General features: G+C 41.8%; 1 protein-coding gene across 4 annotated transcripts in view; it reads left to right on the plus strand.

Annotated features, from left to right (window-relative positions):
* Positions 1-23729, plus strand: part of RGS7BP (regulator of G protein signaling 7 binding protein) — a 121507-nt gene that overhangs the window by 72145 nt on the left and 25633 nt on the right. For 2 of the 4 annotated variants that reach the window (XM_070412053.1, XM_070412050.1), the window contains exons 4-5: positions 951-1098; positions 4661-4731. In XM_070412053.1, coding sequence (XP_070268154.1) covers positions 951-1098; positions 4661-4731 — 219 coding nt within the window. Of the gene's footprint in view, positions 1-950; positions 1099-4660; positions 4736-17166; positions 23079-23729 lie in introns of those variants that run through there. The other 2 variants (XM_070412051.1, XM_070412054.1) reach the window with 2 other exon arrangements.

Genomic DNA, 23729 nt, shown 5'->3' on the forward strand with positions numbered 1-23729 from the left:
AATATGCCTGAAACTAATTAGTATACCTGAAACTAATATAATATAATATACCTGATATATTTCATTTTGAAATAAGGAGGTGAATTCATTTTGAAATAAGGAGTAAAACCTTTGGGCACTATAGTCCTGATGGCAGGACAGGGGCCACTATGGCCCCTAAGCCAGGCAGAGCCCACAGAACAAGGAATTCCATCTGTGTGTATCTTCTTTGCTGCCCAAACCATACCCCATTCCCCAAGGCATTTCAACCTCACAGACTAGCATCCTACACTGACCTACCCAGAGGTGGGGAGCAAATGGACTGCATTTGCTGTGCTCTCCCAGGAAGCACATTGCAAAAGCTTTTAAGAGGTCAGTGCCCTCCCACTGTGAAGTGGTAATATGCTAAATTGTGTGCTTAATTAATTTCCACCCAACAGCATGCCATAAAATTGAAAAAGCAATTCCATTACCCAGGATCAATGTGCATAAAGTCCACGCAAAATGATCAAAAGTTCTCATCAGTGAATTTGTGTTTGTGCTTTGGCTGCATATTCAGAGGCTCATTTCTACTCTAGGCTGATGAATGGTACATAGGTCATCACCACTTAATTGCTTATCTCCTTCTCCTGATCTAACTCCCTAAGAATGGGTTACAGAGCACCAACACTGCATCAAAGACAGGACCTTTACTTTTGATCTTCAAATTGCATCAACCTCAAGCTATCTTTCCCAGAATGTTGTGCAAACATGCTACACACATACACACACACACACACACACACACACACACATTTATTTTTACACATCAATTATTTTAGTATTTAGAAATTAGTGTTAATGGAGCATTGGTCCAAAGCATAGCCAACCTTTGTAATGACATCTTGGGCATACAGCTGCACTTATGATTTCTTGTCTGTCTCCTCTTTACCAACACCCCCTACCCCCGGCCCCACCTCCCTGCCCCTTAGGAAAGGAGCCTGGTGGGGGAACCAAGAGTTTGGATTGCAAAATTGAAGAGAGCACTGAACCACCTGCTCTAGAGGACTCCGCTTCATCCCCCGTAGATACGCAGCAGCATGCCTGGCAGGTTTCCACAGACATTGAGAACACTGAAAGGTAAGTGGGAAGTTACCCTGAATAGACTGCCAATCCTCCTCCACTCTTCTGGGCTGCAGAGAGTCAAGATTTTGTGTTTCAAAGTCAGAAGCAGAGCGCTCAGAAAACTGGGTTGAGAAGTTAAGGGGTCCAAACGGCCATGGAACCGCAGCAGAACCTCCTGTGGAGGCAGGCTTGCTCACCCCACTCTACCACAATCGCGTCTCCATGGAAATAAAACAGTGTGCTTCCTTGGCAAGGGAGAAAGTTGGATCTACGTACCGTCACAGCTTATCTAGTGGGTGGGTCCCCAAATTGTGCCAAGATGCCTCTGGGGGGTTCTCAGATTTCACATGCTTGGAATGGCCTGCTTAGCTGCCACGCAGGGGCTGAGCATGCTGTCTAGTTCACAAACAGCCTTTTGCTGGGCTCCCTTCTCTTATTCTCCCAGAATGTAGCTGATGGCCCCTTAGTGGTCAAAGCGAGTTAATGCATCTGTCTTAGCGAGCAGTTGCTCACTGCTAGACAGGGAGTTTCTTTCTTGGGAAGAAGAGATTCTACAGTGATTCTGTTTCACTTGAGGGAAGGGTGCAATGGTAAGTGCCATGTCTCATCTAGATGCTAAAAGTGCTATTCTGTGAGGCAGAAGGACAAGGTGCTTGTTTATTGTCCTTCAAGCTAATATCTTGTCCTTTGCTACTGATGTCCCCAGCGCCTGCACAAAGCAGCTGAATGAATGCTGGGCATTTCCGCCCAGAGCTCTGTGAGGGGTGTGAGAGTGTGTGTGTGGGGTGTGTGTGTGTGGGGGGGGGGGGGGGGGAGTCATTGACAAGATAAGAAACATTTTCTTTTTTAATTTTTAGAAATGTAACACACGAGGGCATTTATAGCCATTGTGGTTCTACTTTCAGATCATAATATAATTCTAAAGCTAATTGCCAAATTTCTGTGTTTATAGAAAATTGAAACATGTGGTAATTATGTACTATTAATAAAACTTGGATTTTGTATAAGCTTGTAAATCCAACAATTCAAACAATAAAGCTGTTTGGCACAGTTTGCTAGAACTATAGACAAATGATGAGGGAGTGATTTATCTTAATTTATAAAATGGAAAATGTTTTGCTCTATGCCCAGGAAGAAATATCTGCCAGAGGGCTGTGGTCAGGGCACCAGCCATCAGCAAAGCCTTTTTCCTTTTTTGAAGCTTTGCAGAGAAGCCACATCCAAGCCCTTATGCTTGCAGAAGCAAGCTATGGCGAGCCATAACGATAGGGGCGTATAGCCCAAGGAGCTGGCCGTGTTTCAGTTCATCCTAAAGCCTGGATTCAGGTTGAAGGAGATGGGAAAGACTGAGAGAAGCAGGAATATAGACCTGTCTGGGAGGGTGGCTTCCACAGTTCCTCTGTTTTTCAGCCCTAGGATCTCACACTGGGCTGCACATCACAATCACCAGGAGGTATTTTTAAAAACATTGATGACTGGACCTCACCATAAACCAACCAAATCAGGTTGTCAGGGAGTAGGGCTCAGCAAAAGGTGATTCTCCCGTGAAGCGTCCAAGGCTGAGAAAGGGTGCTCTCCAAGGAGACCTTGCCTCCCATACTGCATTACTAGCCCTTTCCCACCTTGTGCCTGCCCACCACCCACCGTCCCATCGACCCTTGGGAATGTCACAGGAAAACATGGGGTGCCCTTGTGTGTCTGGGTGCAGGGCCCTGTCCTCCTTCTCCCTCTCCCCACTTCTCTTTCTAGAAATACCCTTTGGGGCTTAGCAAATATGCAGTGCTGCAGAGACAATCCTTACACCTGTGGGAAGTGTTCTGCGTGTTTATACAGGTGTATTTCTACAGATCCACAGGCTGCTTTCTGCTCCTTTTCCAACTGCTCCTCCCGAGTTCCTTTTCACATACCAGTCAATACTTGAGGAGGAGAGCCCACAGGGGTCTCCCTAGGGCAGCGGTTCTCAACCTGTGGGTCGCGACCCCTTTGGGGGTCAAACACCCTTTCACGGGGGTTGCCTAAGACCATCGGAAAACACATATATAATTACATATTGTTTTTGTGATTAACCACTATGCTTTAATTATGTTCAATTTGTAACAATGAAATTGGGGGTCACCACAACACGAGGAACTGTATTAAAGGGTCGCCGCATTAGGAAGGTTGAGAACCACTGCCCTAGGACAAGTGGTTCTCAAACTATACTCAACAGAACAATTGTGTTTCATGACATGGACTGAGGAATTTTAAACGTAAAATTAAAATATGGCTCTATTTCCTCAAATGGCAGGGAAAAATTGATTAATAGATAGTATATCCTTCATTTTAAGATTATCCCCTGCCCCCCCCCCCCCCCCCCCCGCCCCGCCGCAAGAAAAACCTTTTTTTTTTTCTCTTAAATCCTGGGTGCCAGCTATTGCTTGGCTAACAAAAAAGATGTATCTGATATTTGCTCTTTCAAATGAAATCCACCACTATGTCTTGGAAGTTCAAGGGTGCTGACTCCAGTGGATAACCATTGCTGAACATATGGGGAACCACTATCCCAAAGATTTGAAAAGTCCATCTTGCCTCCTCCTTCTAGGAAGATGGCTTCTGACTCTCCAGCTCTGTGGTCTCATGGTCATAGGTAGTCTGGGATGAGGAAGGATGTTGGAGGTATGCAGTGTCAGACATATAGGCCAGTGTCTAGAGCAGCGGTTCTCAACCTGTGGGTCGAGAACCCTTTGGCGATCGAATGACCCTTTCACAGAGGTCGCCTAAGACCATCCTGCATATCAGATATTTACATTACAATTCATAACAGTAGCAACATTACAGTTATGAAGTAGCAACAAAAATAATTTTATGGTTGGGTCACAACATGAGGAACTGTATTTAAAGGGCCAGAAGGTTGAGAACCACTGGTCTGGAGGAAGGCCCAGCTGTCCCACACCACCACCACCACCTCCACCACCCCCACCACCCCCTGTCACATCTCTCTCTTTCTCTCCCTCTCTCTCTCCGTTTCATCCACTATGAAGAGCTCTTCTCTGACAGTGTTAGAATTTGCCATACTCTCTCCCATCATTCCAAGTCAGTTTAATAAGTATTAGCCCTGGGAATGCTTAACACCTGTGTTACACCAAATTCCAATCCCGGTAAAGAGAGACAACAGGGAGTGAACCTACACAACCACAACAGCCATCTAACCAGCACCCAGCCTCAGCTTTACCCAGGGTAACCCCATTATTCTAGTTGTGTGTCCTCCGCCTCCCCCTGGAAATCTGAAGTACTATCCTCGTGACCAGAGGCTCTTCCCTGATCTTGGCCAGGTTCAACCCATGGCAGAGATGAGGGCTCCTGCAGCAGAATGTCCGAGAGAAATCTTGGCCAGGCTAGTTCTCTTTCCTCCGAGAGTCACTCATCTTGGGTTGTTTTTTTTCCTACAAAAGCAAAATAGATTCAATATTTGCTTGTTGCAACTAGAGCTAGTACAATTAAGCACAGACTCTTGTCCTTCCGTTGAATCACAGAACAGACTGAGATTGCATTTCCAGAATTTACAGCTGACGATTTTTTCTTTCTATCACTTTTACAGAGACATGCGAGAAATGAAAAACCTTTTAAGCAAACTCAGGGAAACTATGCCTTTACCATTGAAAAATCAAGGTGAGTCATGTCATTTCCTTTTGAGGCAGAGGATGTTTTCTAACATGAGAACCTTGGGACGTGTTTCAAGAGAAATTAAAGCAAGTTCTCTTACACAAACAACAGAAAGCACTTGGTGTATCTTTGTCTTTTCTCAAAAAATGTGATAATAAGAATGGAATCCCTCCGGTGAACACAATTTTGCCCGAAAATAGCCCAGATCTATCCTGACCTCAAAGCAGATGTGTCCTCCGCTGGCCCTGTCAGTCAAGAGCAGTTACCTGTTGCCAGAGCTGTGGAAGCACTATAATACCAGGTGTGGCAAACACAAAAGAACTGAAGTCTTGGCCTTTGCCTTTAAGAAGTTTACAGCCTAGTGGAGAATACTACCAAAGGAAGATCTCTTCCATCTACACATTTAATTATCTAAATAAAGTAACAGTAATAGTTAACATACATTGGGAACTTAAAGTGTGCCACTGTGATTCAGCACCCAACTAGGCTTGATGTCTATACCACCTAGCAATTCTGATGCTACCTGAATATAATATCAGATCCCACAAGTCAAGGGCTCCGTCCTAAAGATTGCCCCTCCCCACACACACACACACACTTCAGATATCAACGGCAATTTAAGGGTTGTCACCTGTGCTTCTGACCAACTGGCTATGGATTGAAGGTCCCAACAACCCCCTTCATGGGTTTAATTTGCTAGAGTGGCTCACAGAACTCAGAGAAAACTTTCACTTACTAGATCACCAGTTTACTATAAAAGAACATATCTTAGGAATAGCCAGATAGACTAGATGCATAGGACAAGGTATGGGGAAAGTATGCAGATCGTCCTAGATCTCCACATGTCCACCAACCTGGAAGCTCTCAAAGCCCCATCCTTTTGGGCTTTTATGGAGGCTTCAGTACAGGAATGATTAACTAAATCATTGGTCATCGGTTATTGAAATCAATCCCCAGCCTCTCTCTTCTTCTCAGAAGTCAGGGTTGGGACTAAAAGTTACAACCTTGTAATCTCACAGTTGTTTCCCCTGGGAACCCGCCTCCAATTCTTAGGTGGTTTCAAAAGTTTCCTCATTAACATAACAAAAGACACCTCTATAACTCTCATCACTTAAGAAATTCCAAGGGTTTTAGGAGGAAGACCAAATATATATTTATTATAAGTCACAATATTACAGCTACTGTCCTAAATACATTACTATGGATTATTAACTATTTTAACTTATTTAATTCTAATGACATCATTGAGAGAAATGCTATGAATGTTTCCAATTTATTAACTGAGACACAGAGAGGTTAACTGACTTAATCAAAGTCACACAGACTATAAGTAGAAAGGCTAGGAGATGACTCCGGGCAGTACTTCTCCAGAACTATTCTATGGGAGTATGCACCCTAACCCAGAAAGGGAAAAGGGATATTCCATGAGGGAGGGACTGCTGTAAGCTTTTATTAACTATTGTATCTCTAGTACCTAAAGCAATCCTGGAACATAGTAGAATAACATTGGCCATGAACAAAAAATGTTTGTTAAATCTGCACCCAACTTTGCAGCCCCCAGATCTGAAGCTGTGTACAAGGGACTAATAATAATGGTAAGCACTTTCCCTAAGCATACATGGCCAGAGCAGCCTTAAGTGAAGCATCAGCTTCAGAGACTGGTACATAGAGGGCGGGAGAGGATTTTTATAGGTAAGAAACTCCTGTGTTCTGTTCCCTGTGGGGAGATCTCCGTGTCTCCATGGGTTGCTAGTGGGAGTGGGCTTCTTGAGATATCCCAAGAAAAGAATTTTCTGAGACTCACAGGAGAGGATGGGATATTGTAAAAAAGCTTTATATCTCTGGAATTACACACCTGCATCTCCAAGGTCCCATTTTCCTTTGTCCCACTAAGGAAGAAGTCCCATTTTGCCTTCAGCGGGGCTAAGATCAAAGCAAGGGTCCAGAGTTTCCATTCCATGTCCGCACAGTCCAGTACAGCAGCAGGCTAGCTTAATTGGTGTTCACAGTTGCAGTCTATCAGTCCATCGTGTGTGGGTCCTCAGGGCCCTGGGCCATGCAGCTATGGAGGGAACACGGGCAGGAGCAAAGCCAAAGGAACCAGAGAGCCAACGGAGAGCTCCAGGAGTCGCACAAGAGCACTCGCTCCTTTGTCTAGGGGATTATGCATTCCCACATTTTTGCAGGTTTGCAGTGGCCCTGCCCACTCTGGACAATGATCTCTGTTCCCAAGTCTGACTGCCAGGCACCTTCCCTATGTCACGCCAACTTTCCTGTATATGCACCCATTTTCCCCTTAGTCTAGTCCCTTCCCCCAGTAATCTATGGGGAATGGGCTGGTGGTTCTCTGGGGAGTGTGAAATTGTAGCCTCCTGGTGAAGCTGCCCAAATGACATGCCTATAATGCCTGGCTCCCCGCTTTGCTCATTTCCTATTATTAATAACTAGCTAATTAAACAGTATCATTCCCACTGGGCAAAGCCTGAGCAGGAGGGAGAACCGGGTGCTGCCTGCCCCTGAGCAAGGAGGAGGACTTGGCAGCAGAGACGGAGCGCCGCTTTGCTCGGAAGCAGCGTGGCAGCAGGTGGAAAGGTGGAAGTGAGAACACCAGACAAAGAGGCCAGGGAGTAATGTGGCCTTAGCCCCATGGGCTGGAGGTGGGTGTCAGAAAATAAGAGGCTGGGGATGTGGTGTATCAGATAACTGAAGATCCTGGTGACCAAGGCTAACTGGTTTGAGCCATGGGTGCAGTGTTTTGGTGACCTGGTGTCAGTTCTAAGGAAGCAGTGTTTTACCACAACATGTGACCACACCATGCGAGTCTGTTGCTAGAAATAAGCCCGGTGGTTGGGAACAGGGACTTTGGATTTGAATGCTGGCTCTGCCACTTACCAACTTTATGACCTGGAACAAGTTGTTTAACTTCTGGAGATGTCCATGTCCTCATCCCTGAAAAAGAGATAGCAGTATCACTTGGTTCAGAGATTGTTGTGGGGATTAAATGATGCAATGCATGCCCCATACCTATTACCACCCCTACAGAGAGCAAACATTCGCAAATGCTTTACTATATTGTTGTTGCTATTGTTGATGTAACTATTGTTACTGTTATTTACTGGCTGCCCCAGCAACTCAGCTCAGGAAAACTCAAAGTCATCACCAAAGACAGCAGTCCCTGTTACCACTGATGAGATGTAGCATCCATGAAAGGTTGAGCCTGCAGTTCAGAACGCTGATTCTCAAGACTTTGGGTGTGGGGTTCATGTCTGAAGCTATCCTCAGCTTCCTAATGTGTTTGGCAAATCTACTCCCATTAGCAGCACACAGGCCTCTCGCTGCACCTCACGTTCAGCTGCCCAGGAGGATGACGGCCCAGCGTGCCCCGTCTGAATCCCATGCATGCCATGTAGCCTCTTTTCTAAACCAGGCCATCCCAAACATCCCTTCTACATTTGTGAAAATTGATCCAGCAGTTTTTGAACCATGCATTAATGGAAAAACAAAATTTCATTTGACTTACTTAGAATGTTTTTATAATCAAAAAAGTATAATATAAATATTTTTGTGTAACTTTATATCACTTTTATAAACAGAAAGATAATTTGATTTTAAATATCATAATAGTAATTAAAGATTGATACTGTAAGTAAAAACGTGAATGAGGCCCAGCCGGTGTGGCTCAATGGTTGAACATCAACGGATGAACCAGATCACAGTTCAGTTCCCAGTCAGGGCACATGCCTGAATTTCTGGCTTGACCCCGAGTACGGGGCGTGCAGGAGGCAGACAATCAATGAGTCTCCCTCTCATCATGGATGTTTCTCTCTCTCCCACTCCCTTCCTCTCTCTGAAATCAATAAAATTAAATAAACATGAATAAAAAGAGAATAGTCATCCAAATAAATAATACCCAGGACTTGAACCCTGAATCAATTTGGGGAATTCCAGTAGAAGGAAAAAGCTAGGAGAGGCAAGGATTTCTCATGGAGGGAGTGATGCAATAGGATTTTAAAATATTTTTTTAAATGAGGGAAGTCCTGTGGGTAATTCAGTTTTCTTCATTTGTGGGAGAAATGGGAACCCTTAGCATATGAAGATACATCTCTGTTCTCTACATGTTTAATGGGTGCTTGCAGCATGATGCCACTGTGTGCTGACCAGTAGAGAAAGGGGTATGTGTCTGGGCCAGGGTCTGAGAAGGCCCCAGGGAAGGGGAACAAGTGTCTGGAGCTGGAAACGCTTTTTAGCAGATGCATATGGCACCATTTTAATGAACAAATCAGCCAGATTCCTTTCTCTGACTTCTTATTGCTGAACTACACCGCAGGGACTTCCCCATAACCTTCAAGGTGATTTGTTTCTTATACAGGTCTAGGTTAATATATGCAGGAAATGGTCTGGGGTGAAATGTAGACAGTTTTATTCCATTTCTCTTCTATGGGACCTTATGGTCAAAACAATACTAACTGGATGGAAACTATTATAGAAAGACATCTGTTTTCTTTTTGGCTTTTTATTTTCTTTCTCTTTTTATTCCATTTATGTATGTTTGAAGCAGAAGGAAAAAAGGGAAAAGATACTACTCCTTGTCCCTCTTTTTCCTTCCTCAAAACCTGACCATGTGAAAATCCTGCCAGGCGAGTGCTGGGGGAACCCACACTGGAAATGCTCAGCTCCCCTGGTCCCCAGGCTCCATCCCCATCCTCAAACCAGAAACTGTTCTGCATTTATCATGGCACTTAAAGATTCAATCAGATCCACCCCCCCACCCCCCCCCTTATCCTGCCACAAGCAAAACTTGACTTAACAACAGTGTACTCTAAATTGACTTTCACTGGCAAATAACGGAAGGTGGCCAAGAGCAGAGATTTTAATGGTTCGTGATTATGCCTTCATTTTAGACAGGGCCTTTCAGGTTAAGACTGGAGACAAAGAGGTTCATGAAGAAAGAGTGAGCCACCCTGTTCCTCCAGACAGTGTCCAGATCTCCTGGCTCTCAGCCCGCGTTCTTTCCACTGCTTCAGTGACTCTCCTGTCCTACATTCTGGGTCACTGGCAGTGCTGTAGGGAGCTTCATTAATTATGATTGTCTTGCTGTGTCAAATGGATTACAAATGGAGACACCTGTGGAGAGCCCACAAGGTCACTGACAAAGGCTGCAAGGAGATTGGAAAGTGAAGGACAAGTATCTTCTGAATGCACGCTGTAATCAGACAAAACAAATCGGTGGGAATAAATTTAGCCTGAAAGACAGTTTCACCTTTTCTAAAATTCTGACTGAATAAATGCGGTGGGGGTGTGTTAGTACATTCACTCTTGCCTAGAATTTGGTTGTTAATACCGTGCATGTGAATAAGTCTGACACAAATTCGTCAGGAATGGTATCTGCTCTAGAATGGGTCTCCTCCTGTGGACACACCTACTCCAGACTAAACTGGGTCTAGGAACAATTCCCCAGATTCATACCCCTGATGTGCTCTCATCTGGACCCCCATACCCAGAACCAGCGTATTGTGTCAGACAGAAGAGTCTGACATCTGACAAAAGAACACTGGACAGTTATGCCATCTTCAAGCCTGGAAGTGACCTTGTGGGTCCTTCCCCCAGGGCCTGCCATAAAAATTTGCTGTGCTTCAAGTTAGTGCCTGAATGTTACTCTGGGCAGTTTTACTGGTAGCCCCATACCCTTTGTAATGTCTACAACCTTTTGTGCAGGATTCAGTGTGACATGCAATCCCTCTTTCCTCCAGTCTGACGCACACATCACTGATCACACATGAGTTTCTTAATGGGTTACTCTGATTATGTTGAGCCCCTACTCACAACCTGAACTGCCTGCTCATTGTCTACTGAAGGAAGAGCAAGCTTCTTGCCCTGCCATCCTTTTTCAACACATGATGGGCACCTATGATATGTCAATGCTGGGCTAGGTGATGGGGATGTCTCTCCCCTTAGAGGCTCTCCATCTCAACAGAACAGATAAGAATCATCTTAGAAGTTTTTTTCAAATGACATATGCCTCCCATCACAGAAATTGTGATGGAATCTTCGGGGTAGAACATGTAAATTTTGCAAACAACACACACACACACACACACACACATACACACACACAACTGGAAAGACAAAGGAAGTGGTGCTTAGAATATAATGATGCCATAGACACAGGTTGCTACAAGTGCATATTGTATTCTCACCTAGCCAGATTTGGGAATAGGAGGGTTATTGATAATTACTTTTTGAAAAGTATCTGAACTGAGATTTCTTAGGGTGAATCTGAGTTAGCCAAAGAAAGAGATAGAAAAAAGATAGTCTAGGCAGAAGATCCTGGATATGTGAAGGCATTTGGGGAGATGAAAGAGTGGGGCATTTTGATGAACTACAAGAACTTCATTAGTTGGGAAAGTAGTTAGAAAAGAGGCTTGAGAGAGAGACTAGAGAGATAGGTAGGCCTATATCTTTAAGGTCCCTGGAAGCTATAGCAAGAGGTTTGGACTTTATCCTGAAACCACTGAAGGGATTTAATTAGGATAAAGCCAGGGGGCTAAAGAAAATGATATGACCAACTGGATGGGCCGCATAGGGAAGAAGGCAAAATCAAGGATGAAACCTAAGTTCAGACTTGGAAAACAGAGTGAATGATGGTGTCATTCACTAAGTTAGAGGGAACAGAGGAGGAGCAGTAGAGATAGAAGACAATTGAAGTGTTGGACAAAGGGGGAACTCCAAGAGCAATTCCCAGTGGTGAAGAGTGGATATACATACAAGTCTTATGCTGAGGTGAGACATGTAAACTGGAAGCACTGGGAATACAGATTTAAGCATCAGCAGCATAATGGTAACTGAAGCTCTAAGAATGCTTAAGACCACCCAAGGATAATGTGCACAGAGAAGAGTCCTGGAAGGCATTTCCCTGAGGGGAGAGGAGCAGTTTACCAGGGGGACTGAGAAGAAAATCTGAAGAGACTTATGACATCATGTTGGCAGAAGCAGCTTACTTGGAACTTGGGGCCTGGAAGCCTAATTAAGGAGGTTTGAGGAGTGTGTGGGAAATGAAGAACTGGCGCAGCAAGGGTAAATTTATGAAGGCTTCTATGAAGAGTTGCTTATAGGATGCTAGGAAAGATGGTTGGAAGCAGATAATGTGTGAAGGGCTGTGGCATTTGTTTACAGAAGGAATGCAGAAGCATGGAGCCATCAGAAAAGACTTTGCAGGGGGGAAAATGCTTAAGCTAATCTTGAAGAAGGGGGTTGGAATTTTCTTGGAAAAAGAAATGGCATATATGAAGGCAGAGAGGCAGGGGGAGGTTGGCCATATTTAGGGAATTCTTAGTAGTTCTGTTTTGTACTATCCCCTCCTTCATATGCCCTTCATTCCAGCCAGGCTGGACTGTTTATTTGGGCCCAAATTCAGGCTACCTTGGTGCACATTATTCTCTCCATCTAGAATGCCTACCCACTACTTCACCAAATGTCCAAGTTCTCCTCATCCATGTGGCCCACCATGAATACCAAGGCCTCTGTGGATTCACGAATGTCTTCTCCTTCTTCCTTCTTCCTCCAATTGGGAGTAACTTCCCCACTTGGAATTCTCATAACATTGTATTTGTATCTCTCTTGCAGCATTGCTGTTGAAGCCTCATAGTTACTCAAAGGAAGATCCCTGAGGCCAAGGACCATCTTTCTATTAGGATCCATCTATACTTGATACAGAGCATGCACTTTGGCTAATTCAATGGCTCTCCAAGTGTGGTCTCAGGACCAGCAGCATCAGCAGGCCTGGGAACTTGTAAGACATGCAAATTCTCAGATCTACCACATACCTACTAATTTAGAAACTCTGGAGGTAGGGCCAGCCGTCTGTGCTTTAATAAGCCCCCCAGACTATGCTGCGGAAGCTAATGTTTGAGAACCACTGGGTTAACTGAAGGTCTTTTACTGGCCATTATAAGTACTTTTTTTTTACTTTACCTAAGAACATAGCTTTAAACTCAGATTATTATTTGAAAACTTCTCTATATTTTTAAATCCTTATCAGAGGATATGTTTATTGATTTTAGAGAGAGAGGAAGGGAGAGAAAGAGAGAATGTGAAACATTGATCAGTTGCCTCCCATCCTCACCCAGGCTAGGTGTGCCCTGATGGGAAATTGAATCTGCAACCTTTTGGTATGCTTGGCCATGGCTGAAAACTTCTCATTCATTTTTATGTCTTCCTATTTCTTCCCATATCATTTATATAAGAAATCCTTTATTAGCTAAGGAAATTTGAGCAATAGAAACATGGTATCATTGTGCCTTAGAGAACTCCAGTGGCTCAAGTAGCATCCAAGAATTAAACATTGAATGATTGAGATCTGAAATAACTGATGGTTGAATTTCCTAGTCTGTTTTTTTCACATTCTCCTATGCATTCCTTCCTTCCCTTTCCTTTCTCACTTTTTATTTTCACATTTACAATTCTCTTAGGTTACAGTTCTCTGAGAGTATGTACTTTGGAGAAAAGATGCTACAAAAATTTCAAACATTTGTAATAAAAATCAAAGATGTCTCAACAAGCTCAAGTGGAGTAGCCCAGAAAGTTTAGAATGAGTGGGGAAACTGTCCATTTTGCTCACATTCTTTTGGTCACTCATTACTTCAGAGACAGGATTTTAATCAATGTGGAAAGACATCTTGGACTTTAATTCACTTCAGACTGTTCCAGGCATACTTACTGCTCTGTGAATTTCAGCATTTACTGCAAGGGTCAGCTTCCTATGGTGTAGAAAGCTGCTCTGAACGTCTGCCAACAACTTTTGAGCTTTTGTGTCACCTCAGCCCTGGGTGATAATCAGACAAGCTCTGGGCTAGGCTAAGGTGTCACCAATGCTCAACAAAGATGCCCTAAGCCAGCAGTCATCCTTAATAGGCAGCCTGTTCTTTGCTTAACATCCTAACACTTTCTTCATTCCCAACACTTCCTATTCATGTGTGAGTACTATACATGCTTATGTGTGTGCATAGTAATCACACAAGTGAAATATATATATAAAGACTGAGTGAAGAGAATTTCAGTAGCACAAAAGGTTTCTCATTCACTGTAATGAATGCATAGATACAAGGGTCAGTCCTTTTTCTTCAATTACAGTTTACATTCAATATTATTCTGTGTTAGTTTCAGATGAACAGCATAGTGGTTAGACAATCATGTACTTTACAGAGTGCCCCCCCCCCTACTGCCTCAAACACCCACCTGGCCTCATGCTTATTTATCACGATATATTCCCTATGCTGTAATCTACATCTCTGTGACTATTCTGTAACTACCAATCTGTACTGCTTAATCCATTCACCTTTTTCACATAGCCCCTCAATCCTCCTCCCCTCTGACAACTGTCAGTCTTAATACACATCCTATATAATAAAAAGCTAATATGCAAATCGACTGAATGGCAGAACGACCAGTTGCTATGACGCACACTGACGACCAGGGGCAGATGCTCAACACAGGAGCTGCCCCCTGGTAGTCAGAGAAGCCAGGCTCACAGCTGATGAGAGCAGCTGCGGTGGTGGGAGCCACTCCCACCTCTGTGGCAGCGCTAAGGATGTCCAACTGATGGTTTAGGCTCGCTTCCTGCAGGGAGCAGGCCTAAGCCGTCAGTCGGACATTCCCTGAGGGCTCCTGGACTGTGAGAGAGCACAGGCCAGGCTGAGGGACCCCTCTGAGTGCACAAATCTCGTGCACCGAACCTCTAGTCTCTTAATATCTGTGTATAACAAAAAGGAGAGAATGGGAGCAAATGTACAGCATCCACATATCCCAGCATCCACATGTATACTTTCTTTGTAAATACATTGTAGTAGACATTTTCTCATGTAGTGAGAACTGTACATATCAGAATTGCATTTTATAATATATAACTACCAATTAGGTCACTCCCCAAATCTCTTAAATGTTTGGAGAAAAGATATATGGAAATTCAGAAAATAGATCTTTCAAGTCTTAAAGAAATAAAGTACAAAGATTTTCTTTCCTATAAATATCTTCATAGTTCTGGTGATTCTGTTCCAAGGAAGCATTGAATTGCAGATGAACTTGAGTTTCAGGAAATGTAGTTAGTATCCAAACAGATATCGAAAGATAAAATTCTTTACTCTTAAGAATCTGCTGTATCTTTGCCATATCCAATTAGGTTACCAGTAAGTCATTGCTCATTTGGTGGTTAAAGAAGTAAGAGTCCGAAAAATGGTGAGAAAGTGAGCTATCTTTCTGTTCCAAATATATCATGATTCATCTCTGAGATACTCTCTTGAGAAATCTGGCTCAGATAGACTCTCTGACATTGCTTTCAGCATCTTAACTATTTAGGGTAAGGTTTGTTTTTGCTTTTGTATGTGTATGTGTTTTTACTTTTTATTGAATTTATTGGGGTAACATTGGTTAATAAAATTATATAGGTTTTAAACTATTTTTTATTGATTTGAGAGAGGGAGCTAAACATCAATGCAAGAGAAGAACATCGATCGGTTGCCTCCCATACACACCCCAACCAGGGATTGAACCTGCAACCTAGGTGCATGCCCTAACCAGGAATAGAACCCACAACCTTTTAGTGTATAGACGATGCTCTAGCCAACTGAGCCACACTGGCCAGGGCTAAAATTATGTAGATTTTAGGTGTATAAGCCTATAATACATCATCTATACATTGTATTGTGTATTTATCACCCCAAGTCAAGTCTCCTTCTACCACCTTTATTCCCCCTTTACTCTCTTCTACCTCCCTCATGCAAGTTTAATTATAAAAGAAGGACATCCTGTTTTTAGCTTTCAAAATGTTGACATCCAGATTATAGTGAATTATTTTTCACCATGGAAAGGACAAAGAGAGTCTTTTTTCCCCTCCATGTTAGCATAATGTGAGTTTTAAGAAAGGATTTTAATCCGTGGGGACAGGGAAAGTGCACTGTGTTTGACTAATTTGCTGTGCCCAGCGGAGGCGCCTGTTTTCTTCCCCGGCTCCAACTTGCTATTCAGTTTCATCTAAATGTATAACATAGTACGTACCATTCCAAGGAACACTGTCAACTTGGTGGGTGATGCTAATTTGCTTACATGAACCTTTGGGAAAGGGGAAGAAAGGCCTGGGCATTGGGATGACACAATTTACGTAAGAGGACCCAAAAGCCAGGACTCTTTGTTCTTGACAGTTTCCTGAGCGTCTAGGCTCAGTCATCAACAAAAACCAACCAGCCATGGGGTTGCCCATAGCTCCAGTCTCACTATGTTCTAGCACCATCCCAGTTGGCAATGAAAAGCATATTTGTTCATGGTCCTTCTCGAGCCTCTGGGACCCACACTGGCCAGTTCTGCCCAGCAAGATATTTCTACTCACCCTCTTTGGACTGCACTATTTCCTAAAACCCAGCCCCTTAAACAAGACTTGGTTTTCAGGCTTATTTCTTCCTCTATTTGTCATCATGGGGAAAAATTTCAAATAAAACATTATGAATTCAACAGCTGGCCAGCTTCTCTTGCCCTTGTTACGGATATCTATAGAAAGTGGGAGGGGAAGACTGAGCGGGGAATAGTTGACACTTCTTCCTGAGACATGAAGTAGGTGAATGAAGGCAAGGCGACCTTCCTACATAAAGGCGAATAGTTAATAGTAGCTTCAGTGGTTTTCAACCATCCTAATGCCGCGACCCTTTAATACAGTTCCTCGTGTTGTGGTGACCCCCAACCATAAAATTATTTTCGTTGCTACTTCATAACTGTAATTTTGCTACTGTTATGAATCGTAATGTAAATATCTGATATGCAGGATGTATTTTCAGAGGTCGCTACCCACACGTTGAGAACTGCTGCGAGTCTATTTACTAAGTGCTTCCTCTCTGCTAGGCACCAAGATATCCACCCAAGCTAAGTGTTTTTCATAGATTATTTTACTTACTCCTCATCTAAGCAATATTAAACCCTATTTGACAGATGGGGAAACTGAAGCTGAGTGAGTTTAAGTTGCATGTTCAAATTACAGAGCTAGTAAATAGCAGAAGCAAGTTTAGAAAAGACGCCTACTTTCCCCAAAGCGTGGGCTCTTCCCAAGAATCTATACTTTTCCCAACTGAAAGATGGGGCAGCTAAGCAGTTTCCATTTAATTCCAAGCCCTGGTTCTCAACTGTGTGCTCTCTGTCTCTCCCCCAGGGATCATTTGGCCATATCATTGTCACAACTGGTGGGGGAGTTGCTACTGGCATCTAGTGAGTAGAGGCCATGATGCTATTAAACATGCTACAATGCCCAGGACAGCCCCTAATAACAAAGAATTATCTGGTCCAAAATGTCCATAGTGATAAGGTTAAGAAACCTTGATTCAAAAGATGGTGGATTTTTAAAGTCAATTCACAAGAAGAAGGTTTTGTCTGTACCTCACTCATATGTACTTTGTCCCATCACAGATGACAGCAGTCTTCTAAATCTAACTTCCTACCCTCTGGTTAGAAGACGGAAGAGAAGGTTCTTTGGGCTATGTTGTCTCGTCTCCAGCTAGACAATTCCTCCTGGAAACCCACCCCAGGGGAGACCTGAAAAAAAAGCCACAGACGCCGAGGACCCCCAGACAGCTGAACCACAGTTATTGGTTTCTGACTATGTTTTCTATGCTTCCTTATTACTTCTATCCGCCTCTCTCTACCCTTTTAAATGATTTTACATTTGAAAGTAGCTGCTGTCAAGGGGAAAAAAACAACAACACAGATTCAAAAAGCAGGCTGTTTTTAAAAGGATTTTTAAAGTCGACATTGTGCATGTCTGCTCCAAACCATACCATGACAGATGCAAGAATTATGATTTTTAAATTATTTAAAGGTCTTTTAAAATGGATTATACAGAGAAAAATCATTTCACGTACACTAGTAACCCTATAGCTCTTGCTGATCTCATGTTAACAATTTATCTTATGTGGAAGAAGTCTTTAAACATAGAAATCCATTTAAAACTGCAAAACTGTGTTAAAATCCAATCTATCAATATCATTAGAAACAATATAAGCAAACACACCACCTCACTTATTGCTTTCTCTGCTTTCATTTACATTTTGTCTTCCATTCCGTCAGAATCTAAGAGCTTCAACAGAAAAATCTCTTAATTTATAATGCAGCAAAGACCATATATGAAAAGTGTTTAAATTTTGTAAATACACAATAATCCTAATACCTTCGTACAATGCATATGGGCAATTAATTTCCTTTCGATCCAATGGTGTCTTTTTCAGCTTCTTGGAGAATGAAGTAATCCAGTTAGGAAATGGTGTAGTAACATATACAATTACCCTCAAATGTAAAATTTGAATATTATGACATTTTGTTCTAATTGAAATCTGAAGCATGAAGTCTGCGCATCAGCATAGTGTTAACTCTTTAGGGCATGCTGGAATTAGCTCAGATCGTAAAAATATTTAACATTTTACATTGTTAATAAAATCTTTTCAGTTCAGCTAAGCTTGTCTCATTTTAGATGACTATGCAGATTTGACTTTTCCAATGTGTACTCGGTGTCTTATCTTATGCAGATTTCTGAAAGCAGGTACATGAAGCAATACTACATTTTAGAAAGGAGGAAGCCACGTGCTGTTTTTCTGCTCACAGCTTTGTTGTGATCTTCCTCCGCTAAATTTGTAACATGGTACACATGTTGTTGTATTCCCCACTGTTCTTTCTTTGGCCCATTTCTCAGACAGAATTTCCCATAGGTTAGCAGATCAGGCCTTTGGACTTCTTTTCTTTTTACCATAGTCTGAAAAATCCTGAAGTCAGACAAGAGGCACCAGTGTCTGGTATAGTAAAAGGATGAGCAAGATGCCTCTAAGTGGTTTATTCAAAGCGCATCTTTAATCCCAACCCTATAATTTCTTCCTACTTATGAATACAGGCATTTACATGTCCACCAATATTTTGACCTGAAAACTAAGCATATTAAAGCCTTTAGCTTTATTGAAGATGAAGACCAGGTACAGACAAATTACTGGAATAATTAGTGTATTAGGCTGAATTATATGAAATAGCCGATATTTGACTGTTTTGACCTGAGAAATGGCAATTTCATATAGTTCAACATAATATCTAGTGTTGTGGAAATAATCTTTGGAATTGTCTTCTAGGTTTTCCAGGTTGAAAGGATTAAAGGGTTGGAAGAGATCTCAAAGGCTATGCAGGTCGCTGTGTGGATCACACCAGCTGGCTCTTGGCCTTATTTGTGGAGTCAGAGTTGTGTTCCAATGAACTGGTAATGGATGCATGATTATAGGTATGCTTGGCTTCATACAGAGAAGTACCCTCAAAAATTACCCGAGAAAATCACAATTTTCTGAATCAAATACTTGTAAAACAAAACAGTTGTGGGAATATGCTATTTAAAAGACACCTCGGGTGAGTACTCCCCTGCAAAGCGGGTCACCATTCCCAGGTTTACCTGGTCTGCAAACCCTGGTTTTCATAAATGAGGTTTGATTAAAGCTTAATGTCCTTTCCTGAACGTGGTTCATTTTTATCCCCTGGAGTTCATTTTTATCCCCTGGATCGTTGTTTTAGAGATTATGAAGTAGCCTAATTTGGCACGTTCTCTCTCCCGTCTCTGTCCTCTCCCATCTTCCTACTATATTAAACCCCAGCTTCACTCTAGTTCCTACTAATCCATGCGCAGTTATTAACGGATAACTCTAACCTTGGTGTTCAGCACGTTCTTCTAAATGCCTGGCCTAAATCACTTCTGCTTGGTTAATTTGTGCTCACTCTAGCCTTAGTCTCTTAGTCTCAGCGTAAAAGTAACACTTAACTTCTGTGCAATTGTGCTTTGTACAACTGAAGACTGTTAATAAATTCAGGTCTCACCTCCATGATTGGGAGGACCATAGTAGCATTTCATGGAGATGGGAATTTGTCTAATTCCCTAGCTAGGCTTTTCATACCTAAGGTAAATAAATGCAACCACTTTATCTTCTATTCATAGTGCCTGTTTCCCAGCCTTTGATCAGTTTTGTAGTTCCCTTAGACACACTCCAAGATTTATAGATCTTTTTTCAGTGGCAGGTCCTAACAATTAAATTCAGTCCTCAAAGTCCTGATAACCTACACTGGCTCATAGTTGCAACAGGTAATTCACCGTCTCCCATTAGATATGCCAATGCGTCTCTTTAGGAGCCTGTCCCCCTGTCCTCTCCCCACCAAAGGACTTTCTCAGGTGTAGTTCCATGAGATAGAGTTCTAATGTCTCAGCTTCCTGCTGGCATCTGCTTCCAGATTAGCAATAACACTGAGCTGATCTCTAGGGATAAGGAGAGAACCTTGAATTCATTTTGTTGCATGTACTCACATGCTTGAAAAAGAAAAGGATGTGAGCTTCTTCTGGCACAAAATCTTCCATTTTACCGCCATATTGTTAATGCCCCATGCTGCCTTCTCTTTTTTATTTTATGATTATGAGGCATGTTCTTTGCAGGAAATCTAAAAAAATACCACTAAGTATAAAGAAAATAAAAATCACCCAGATCCCGCCAGGGTCACATTGTTTAAATCCACATTTCTAGGCGTTGCATCAGTCAGTGGTGGGGCCCACAGGCACTTTTGGATAAGGTTTGTAAAGAAATGCCCGGAAGGCCAAGGTGTCACTTTAAAATATGGGTCCACTAATGTTTTGCACACATCGAGGACTTCTGGATGTGCCATTGTTCTGGAGTATAAAGAAGACTTTAGAAGTAGCACAGCCCTGCTGCCTCCTCTAATGAAAGCTCGTGGGGAGATTCTAAAATCCTGCCAGATCCTTTGGCTCCTTGGTGCTCCATGTAACATTTGATACTTAGTGTTTGGCAATACTGCCACCTTCTGAAAGCTGAGCTTTAGAGTGAGAGGGGGAAACCAAGTATAAAAGCATCTAATTTATCTTAGACAGCAAACAAATGGGCCATATTAACAATGATCCCATATGAATTTCGGACTCTGGAAGTCTCAGAGTTGAAAGGATCAGGGATATCACCCAGATTAATTTCCCACCCCACACACATCCCTAGGCAATGTCTATCATTTCTTTGTATTCTAGAATGTCACCAAATGCAAAATGCTCAAGTTTCAGGTAACTATCGATAGCATGAAAAAGAGTAGTGATGGTATTGGCTCAAAATAAATCATTAGCATTAAATATAAAGTCCAGAAATAAACCCAAGAACATAGAAGAATGGAGTACATTATAAAAATGACATTTCAAATCCCTGAGGAAAGATTAGATTATTAAGTAAATTATATTGGTACTAGAGGCTCGATGCATGGATTCATGTACCAGTGGAGTACCTCAGCCTGGCCTGTGGGGATCAGGCTGAAACCGGCTCTCTGACATCCCGCAAGGGGTCCCGGATTGAGAGAGGGCAGTTCTCAGGTGATGCACCCCAGAATCGGGCTCCCCCCTCTGTGGTTCCAGGTGCATCACCCGAGAACCACAGCTGCCAAGTCACTGCAGCTCGGCAGCTCCTGCATTGAGCGTCTGCCCCCTGGTGGTCAGTGCATGTCATAGATACCGGTTGGACGGTCGCTTAGGCTTTTATATAGAGATAACTGGTTAGCCATTTTGGGGAAATTATTATATCTATGCCTCATAACTTTTATCAAAATTAATTCTGACTGCAGTAAAGATTAAAATGCTAAAGCAAATAAATAAACATATAAAAGGACTAGCAGGCAATACTGATGAACATTTATATAATTTTCATGTGGAAAACAGCCTTTCTAAGCATGACACAAAAGGAAGAAACAACAAAGGAAAAGATGGATGGGTCTGACCAATTGAAAATCCAAAACTCCTATACAATGAAAAATAAATCAGATAAAGAGAAAACAAAAGTTGAAATATATGCAACAAAAAGTGTAACCTGTAATATATATCAGGAGTTTAAATTCCACTACTTTGAGAAGTTTCCATGGTTTACAATCCCCTATCCTTTCAAATGTTGCCATTTCATTCTTTTCTCTTCTACTGCACTTTTTCATTATTGCTTATTTAATTGTCTATATCCACTAAACTAGAAGTTCAAGAAGGCAGCAACCATGTTTCTTTTGCTTACTGCTATATCTTCTACACCTAACACAGTGCTAGACACAAAGCAAATACTAAAAACATTTATTGGATGAGTGAATAATGAATTCATGAATAAATGACATTTTATGACTCAAAAAAATATCAAACTTTCCAGTAGAAAATTGAGCCAAGACACGAACTGGCAATGTACCATAAATTTAAATAATGCACTAATGATAAATATGAAACTATTTGAATATACTGGTAATCAAAAATGTAAATTATTGTAATATATTCCTTTTTGTGTATCAGAAAGGTATAAAGAATTAAAGTGCCCAGGGACAGAAGGAAGTGTGGAAATGAATATTCTCTCACAAAGTCAACATGAGTGTAAATTGAGTCAATCTTTCTGGAAAATATTTTGGCAATGTATTTTACATGTATGCCAGGTAATTCCACTTTAGGGAAATTCTCCTCGAAAAGGTCAGGAAAAATGAACTAAGTTACATTCATTCATCATTCAAAAAATATATGCAAGAAAGGAAGCTTATAGCAGCAATATTTGGGGGAATAGAAAAATGTAAATATGTCTACAGTAAAGGGCTGGTTAAATATGGTATATCCTTTCAATGGAATACTGTGCATCAATTAAAAATAAGAATCATATGTATATGTAGGGAAATGAAGAAGCTATATTGTTAAAGAAAAAAAGGAAGTTACAGAAGAAATCCATTTTAAAAAATATACATATTCATGTGTGCATTAAAGAGTCTGAAAGGCTATTTGCTAAAATTTTAACAGTAATTATCTCTGAGAGGTGAGATTTGGAGCAATTATATTTTCTTTTTGCATATCTGTAATTTCTGAATTTTCCACAATGAGCATGTAGTATCTGTATAATTTTTCAGGGAATAAACAGCAATGTTCACAATATATATTAAATATAAAACACATGTTATAACACAGTATGGATAGTATGATACAATATTTGTAAAAAAGATAATTATATATAAATCTATCTATGTATGTATATATATGCATAAGAAAGCTAGAAGGACATACATTAAATGTTAATAGTAGTTATTTATGGGTAGTGGGATTATGGGTGATTATTATTTCTTTTCGCTTTTCTGTGTTTTCTAATTTTTCTACAATGAATATGTATTACTTGTGTAATAAAAACTATTAATAAAAGTTAAAAAAAGAATTAAAAGGTGAAATAAACTTTGTTACTCACCACTTTCCTTCATCCTCCTCATACCCAGAGAGGCAGAGAGAAAGGGAGAGAGGAGAGGAGAGGAGAGGAGAGGAGAGGAGAGGAGAGGAGAGGAGAGGAGAGGAGAGGAGAGGAGAGGAGAAGAAAGGAAGAGGCGGGGAGGGAAGGGCAGGGGAGGGAGGGGAGGGGAGGGGAGGGACTTGGAGGTAAGGAGAGAAGGGAGAGAGGGAAATGGTATAGAAAGAAGTCAAAGTCAAGTCAGTGGAGGAAGGATTAAAATAGGCTTTGGAAACTATTTTACTCACGATAGCACTGTATCTAAATTTAGCTCCATTTTTCAGAAAGCTACAACAACAACAAAATACATCGAGTTAAATAATTGTATTTTCTAATAAAAGAAAATGATACACATGTGTGGGGAGACATCTAGGAATTAAGCTCTGACAGGAATGTCTCCCAAGAAGTTTCTCCAAAGGTCCAGCTAGTTGTCATGAGCTGTGCAGTACAGCCTGGAGTCACACAGACTTTTGTCTGAATCTCGGCTATTCTGCAACTAAGTATATGACTATGGCTAACAGTTCCAATATCCATTCTCTCCTTTTTTCCTGTAGTAACAGAGACCCAAAATTTCAGCGAGACACTGGCCACCTAAAGTAAAGACTCCATTTCCCAGGCTCCCTGTGGCTATACTGTATATCTGAATTTTGGACTACAGGATCTGAGTGGAATTGTGTGATATCTGGT

This window comes from Myotis yumanensis, unplaced genomic scaffold (genome assembly GCF_028538775.1).
Source record: "Myotis yumanensis isolate MYYU_CA2020_CCGP unplaced genomic scaffold, mMyoYum1.0.hap1 SCAF_4, whole genome shotgun sequence".
Lineage (NCBI taxonomy): Eukaryota > Metazoa > Chordata > Mammalia > Chiroptera > Vespertilionidae > Myotis > Myotis yumanensis.